Source organism: Dioscorea cayenensis, chromosome 9 (assembly GCF_009730915.1).
Source record: "Dioscorea cayenensis subsp. rotundata cultivar TDr96_F1 chromosome 9, TDr96_F1_v2_PseudoChromosome.rev07_lg8_w22 25.fasta, whole genome shotgun sequence".
Lineage (NCBI taxonomy): Eukaryota > Viridiplantae > Streptophyta > Magnoliopsida > Dioscoreales > Dioscoreaceae > Dioscorea > Dioscorea cayenensis.
In genome coordinates this window covers 22,526,690-22,533,612 of record NC_052479.1, presented here as the reverse complement: position 1 = coordinate 22,533,612, position 6,923 = coordinate 22,526,690, and the positions used below count along the sequence as shown (strand labels likewise).

At 33.4% G+C, this 6,923-nt stretch overlaps 1 protein-coding gene across 1 annotated transcript; it reads left to right on the top strand.

Moving 5' to 3' along the window:
• The first annotated feature begins 455 nt into the window (after window positions 1–455).
• LOC120268325 (dihydropyrimidinase-like) lies at window positions 456–6,205 on the top strand. Its single transcript, XM_039275764.1, has 8 exons — window positions 456–632; window positions 688–837; window positions 3,651–3,702; window positions 3,813–4,082; window positions 4,198–4,409; window positions 4,641–4,761; window positions 5,812–5,899; window positions 5,980–6,205. The coding sequence occupies exons 1-8, from the start codon at window positions 534–536 to the stop codon at window positions 6,140–6,142; spliced, it is 1,155 nt and encodes a 384-aa protein (XP_039131698.1). The 5' UTR covers window positions 456–533; the 3' UTR covers window positions 6,143–6,205.
• The last annotated feature ends 718 nt before the right edge of the window (window positions 6,206–6,923 follow it).

The following is a 6,923-nucleotide window of genomic DNA, read 5'->3' as shown; positions in this document are numbered from 1 at the left end:
CTGATTGGGACATTAGGACAATTTGAGGGACTTTTAAGTAATTTTCACATATTATGTTATACTCCATTAAGGCATTAATATTGTATCAATTTTGGTTTATAGGTAAACAAATTTGAAAATTTTAATTTTAAATTTGAAAAAAAAAGCAATAATAATAATAATAATAATAATTACTTCCTCGAGTCTTTTTTTCCCTATTTTATTTTAAAATTTTTTTATTCTTTTTATTTGTCCATTTAAAAAAATTTATGAAGTATTAAATATTATTTTCTAAATTTATTTTTTATTTTTAATACATTTATACAATTTCAATAAATCATAGTTCCTCTATTTCAGGGAAGTAACACTTCCCTCACTTCTTCACTTCTCCACACTTACAATGAAATAAACACCCCATATAAGAATTTGTATTAAAATATTCCCACCTATGCTGACATGGACGGAATCTTTTCAAAAGCAAGAGACTGAGCCCAAATGGCTTCACAACACAAGCCGCCTTCCAACCTCTGAATTCGATTGTCTCTGCTCCTCTAATGGCGCCGTTCCCTCCATCAACGCCCCTCCATCTCTTCCTCTTCTTCTCCATCTCCATCTCCATTCTCCCAATCTCAGAATCGCAACAACTGCAAGGGGTAAATTTCTTCGCCATGGATCTCTTTAATCTTTGCTTGATGGATTGATTGGCAGGTCTGTGGTCTTGAATGGGATCCGGCGCTATGCTCCACTTCCGGGAAGATCTTGATCAAGGGAGGGACTGTGGTGAACGCTCATAACAAGGAGGTCGCCGATGTCTATATCCAGGATGGAGTCATCGCCTCCGTTAGGCCCAATATCATTGTGAGATTGAGTTTCTCTTCTGTGTCCCTTTCTAACCAAATGATTTCTAGGGTTTTCAATCAATCATAAACCTTTTCATGATTTTTTTTAACTGCCAAGAATTAGAAATATGTGTAGATTTCTGTTGTGCCATATTTGATAAAGCTTGAGACTTAGTGTATTCTGTTGTTTAAGCTGTGTCCCTTTATGATTTCTATTTTCTTTTTTTTTCCTTGCCAAGGTTCTATCCTTTTTGTGTCTGTGCTTGCGCTTTCCCTATTCAAATGCTTTACTGTCTTATGTGGCACCAGTAAATATTTTATCGAAAGACTTATAGAGTGACATCAACTCTAAATTTGTGAAATTGTTGACCTTGGATCTCTTATGAGAGATATTGAATGAAAGCAGAATTTTAGACTTTACTAAAATGATTAATTAGCCAACAGATTTTATTTTCTAAATATGACATGTGACCAAACCATGCAATTTTAACATAGCATGCCTTTTAGGACAAAAATCTTAGTAGAACTAAATGTGAATTTTTTTTTTTTTTACTTTGTTCGTTGTACATAAAATGTTATTTCATTGGGCTGATGGTTTGATGACTTCGGGTGCATTTGATGAACGGAATTTTGAGATATAACATGGCACATTTTTTTTTCCACTTGTTTGATTTGTATATAGTATGAGAGTATAGTACAAAAGGTGTTTGAGTATAGCCCAACCTGATGAAATTTTTGTACCTCCAAAACCATGGTACATAAAACTCACTGAGGTACAACATAATCAAAGGATATAATTACCCTAATTAAATAAAAAATTACAACAATGCTTCACGGCGCTTTTATGAAAAATTTAAATAATTTATGAATAAATAAATTAGTGAAAATTTTTATGCGAAATCTAATCTCTTTAAATATTGTTGGTAATTAATTATTGATCAATATATTTTGAATATTAAAAATGTAATTAGGAACTAATAATTTTATTAATCATAAAAAAAATTTCAGTGGTGAATATGGAAAGGTCGAGAAAAATTCATAAAATATTGTCTTTGAATTTTTTAATTGCAAAGCAAACATAAAACAATACAAAGGTTATTACAGTAATTTATCAATTTTGTTTTAGTACTTTTGCTAATCAAACAGGAAACGACACAAAAAATTTTGTGTTGTCCATTGAACATCAAATATAAAACAGTAGAAGCACTTGTGTTGTATGTCACACTTATATTGTGTAGTGTTGTACTACTTGTGTTGTACACTTGTACCCATTTGCGAATCAAATGGACCCTTAAAATAGGTAAAATATCGATAAAGGTTTGTTTGGACCCTACTTGACATATTGTGACAGGCGAGAAAATGTGTATTTCTCATGTGCCCAACTCTTCTTCCATCTTTCAATGTGTATTGTAGATGAGTTATGATATATGCCTAAATGTGATTAATTTTCGGTAAACTGAGTAGCTCTTGGAAAGAAAACAGATTATTAATGCACTTTGTTTTGTTTGAATTGGGCATCTATTTATTTCAGAGTTTAAACTTTGTGAGATGGTGCTCTTTAAAGCTTTCATGTAGAACTTTTCTATCTATGGGTATGCTTGCACTTTGAAGCCTATCCTAACTTCAAATGCTTTTTTTTTAAATATATGCACTATGTTTCCGGTTCCGGGCACTTGTGTAGAACTTATCCAATAATTTTTAGAGTTGAATATAGAAGTTGAAAGAGTTGATTTTTATATTCTGGGGCATTTTGTAAATTTTTTGTTGACTTTGGCTGCAATATTTGGGACATAGGGAGAGATTGCCAGTTTATGCTTCAACAAATTGATTAAGTAGTGTTGAGATTGTATTTCAGCAGAATAGGATATTTAACCAATCCATACATCATTGTGTTGCTCCTGACAAGGGAAATTCTCTACTAGAATACTGATTAAAATTTTAATTTTTGCCTTGATCAAATGAACAACCAATAAAATGAATGGAACATATTGCTTGCATGCACTTAATGATTGTAAAAATGAGAACTTTCATTCTGATTTTATTCTACAGTAGTGCAGGTGGCCATAAATTTTGTCCGGACATTAATTGTCATTAATTTATTGAGTGGGATTTTTTTTGTATTGCTTATGTAAACAACCCTTCTTCCACTCTTCATGGTGATGATAAGTTTTTCAATACACTTAAAAAAATGATTAATCTACAATGAAATGAGTAGATTTGTGGAAAAACCATTGTTAAGGAAGGACTTTTGGGTTTGAGCAAACTACGGGAGAAATGAGATTAAATACTGTACTAGTAATTTTCTTAATTGTAAATGGTTGATATTGGGCATTGGACATATATATGTGTGTTTATGGTATCATAAGTTTTATGTGTTATTCACAAGACCGGTATGAAAGGGACTGATGGGCCATACAATCAGTGATGCGTGTGCTTTAATTCAAAGCAATGCTGAAGAACCTTACGGGTCCTAGCTAGCTCTTATTATCTTCTTTGATTCTTTCTATTTATGGCATGTGCTCATTTAGCTTGAACAAGGCTAGAAAATGGACTAAGTTATGATTTAAAATATATACTCTTTGCATGATCAATCATAGCTGAGATATAATATTTTATCATTTATCTTGTTATAATTCCACCATCCTGCACATTTAAGGAAGCCATTCCATTTGAAATAATGCACTAGACCAAATGATAAATGCAAAGGATCTATCCAACAAGCAATTGGAAAAGGATTTGACCCTTTGATAGATAATTGTGATATAAATTACTTTGAAACTTTTTTCTGCATTCTAAAATTTATTTAAAATTAACAACCAATGCTTAATGCAGGTTAGTGATGACGTTACAATTCTTGATGCAACTGGAAAGTATGTAATGCCAGGTGATGTTCCAAAAGCGCAATTTATAACTACGGAAATGATTGTATTCTGAGAGACATATCTAGTATGTATTAAAGATGAACTTAAGTATTCTGTATGCCTAATATAACAGGTGGGATTGACCCTCACACTCATCTGGCAATGGAGTTTATGGGCACTGAGACAATTGATGACTTTTTCAGTGGTCAAGCTGCAGCATTGGCTGGGGGAACAACTATGCACATTGACTTTGTTATACCAGTTAATGGAAATCTGTCAGCTGGTTTTGATTTGTACATGAATAAAGCTAAAAATTCAGTAATGGATTATGGTTTCCATATGGCTGTGACAAAGTGGGATGAAACAGTTTCTGAAGACATGCAAGTCTTGGTTAACGAAAAAGGTTCTGTTACTTTTGCTCTTGATCTACAGTAGTCTTGTGTCGAGACTAGGTTGAATTTGATATGCTTTTGACGGCATCTTGATCTGGATGTCTAATTTTCTGGTGATCATGTTAGGAATCAACTCTTTCAAGTTTTTCATGGCTTACAAAGGATCCTTTATGATCAATGATGAGCTTTTATTGCAAGCATTGGAAAGATGCAAGAACCTTGGTGCCTTACCAATGGTTCATGCTGAAAATGGAGATGCTGTTGCAGAAGGACAGAGAAAGATGATAGAATTAGGAATAACAGGTCCTAAGGGACATGCACTTTCAAGGCCTCCATTGGTAATGCTTTCCTTTTTGTATCTGTGTGTATGCGGTATATGTGTTCTTGTCATGATTTTGCAGTATTTTTTTATTGTTATTGTTCCACTAGAGAAGATGAAAGTGTGGTACCTACCCTGTACCTAAGTAGTTTTTTTCTTCATTTACGAGTATTCTAAGTACTCTTTCTTGGGCTTATAATATTGTTTCATGCTTCCACTCCTTTCCTTGCTCAAATATGTTTTTGTGCAGTTTGAAGGAGAGGCCACTGCACGTGCTATACGTTTAGCTAGATTTGTAAATACACCCTTATATGTTGTTCATGTGATGAGTATTGACGCCACTGAAGAAATTGCCAGGGCCAAAATGTCAGGTATGAAGTCTGTTCTTCATTTTCCTTTTTGTTTTCTTTAAAAAGCAAAGAAGATATTACGCTATGCATGTTATAATTTGTTTAAATTTTTCCGTAGAATTTATAGATGTACTCCATGTGATTATTATTGATGCCAAAGAAGAGATTGCAGCAAAAATAAGAAAGTTTTTTCTTTGCTTCTTCTTCAAAGCCATAAACCTATTCTTTTGGCACCATTATATAAGTTCTTATTTTTAATTATTTTTGTAAACTGATCATGTTTTATAGAAATAGCTTGTCTTTGTCTCTTCTTCGTAATGTGTTCATGTTTGACTTGAGTAAGCCAGTTACAGCAAGGAGTTCAGCCAATGCTAGGGCAATGACATTTTGGTCTGTGACTGTATTTTCTGTGTTTAGTTATGCGTACAATAAACTTTGTGTTTTATACAACATTAGATTGATTGCATTATAGTGCTGAGCATAATTCTACACAATTATGGTTTTGAAGACTTGAAGTTAATATTGTAGAAATTATTTCAATTACAACAAGATTGTTAAGCCTTTTTTTAAGTAGTATAACATAGAGTTGGTAGACAGGCATACATAGTTCTGAAATATTGATAAGTCTTATTCAATTATTTTTGTAAACTGATTGTGTTTTATAAAAATAGCTTGTCTTTGTCTCTCCTTCTGAATGTGTTCATGTTTGACTTGAGTAAGCCAGTTAGAGCAAGGAGTTCTGTCGATGCTAAAGCAATGATATTTTGGTCTGTGCCTCTATTTTCTGTGGTTATTTATGTGCAAAATAAATTTTGTGTTTTATATAACATTAGATTGATTGCATTATAGTGCTGAGCACAATCTTACAAACTGGTTAAAGTTAATAGGGCAGAAATTATCTCAGTTACAATAATGCCATTAAACCTTTTTTTGACTAGTATAGCGTAGAGTTGTTAGACATACATACATAGTTCTTAAATATTGATAATTTCCTTTTGTCAGGCTTCTATTGTATTAAATTTCATTATTTTGATTAAACAAACTTGTCGAGTGCATTCCAATTTTTTACAGGGCAAAAGGTTATTGGAGAACCTGTAGTTTCAGGGTTAGTCCTTAATGATTCTTGGCTTTGGAACCCAGATTTTGCTATTGCAGCACAGTAAGATCTTCATTTCATTTTAATTTTTGCTGGAAAATCTAGTGCAGTGCTTTTTTCTGATTGACCCACTGAATATCAAGGTATGTAATGAGTCCTCCAATACGGAAATCTGGACATGATAAATCACTTCAAGCTGCCCTTTCCTCTGGAATATTACAGGTAAGTTTGCTCCCTGATCAGACCTATGTTGGCTTGTACAACTCTAGGTCACTGAGACTTGTACTAATCTTCACTCATCTATGACTTCAGTCCTAGGTTCTTGATTGCTCAATATTGTGTATAAAAGCCCTTGTAATGCAATGGGGATAATAGCGTATATATATGATATATACTGGATTAAATATTGCACAAAATTATCATAGTTGTCATCGTACAATAGGTCAAGTTGAGGCTTTCAGAAGCCTTTGGAATTCTTTGCTACTCATTTAAGAAACTCTTAGTGTTGTAAATTGCTCGACGGCATAACCCTTATCTTTCTCTTATAGGAGTGTTCATTTGGCGGACAAGGATGATAACCTATCTATAGGATATGATGCGACTCATCATATCTTGCCACTGCCCTTGATGCCTCTGGTGTGCCAAGCCGAGGATGCATGACCCCGTCTTATCCTATTGGCCCACTTTCTATCCTGCCTTCTGGCCACATGATAGTCGAATCTCATGGAAGCCAGGATAGAAAACAAGTAGGATATGATAAAAAAATAAATTTATCTTTTTACCCTATTATTTGGTCTGTTTCCTTTATCTAGGGTTTTATTGTTATCTCTTCTTTTGATCTTTTAAACACGATGCTTGGGACAAGAACCTTGCCAACAACATAAAATAGGAAAACTAATTTCACTATTTTGAGCAGGACTTTTACGCACGCCATTTCAGAGTGGGTCAAAAGTGTCTTCTGTCCGTCCAATCTTCGTGCTTGAGCTAATTATTTTTCATCTGAGCTCTTTCTTTTTAATCATGTCTTATAGTTTCTCTAGTCCGATGTCAAATTAATTTTGATGTGATCTATTTATTTTCCATGAAT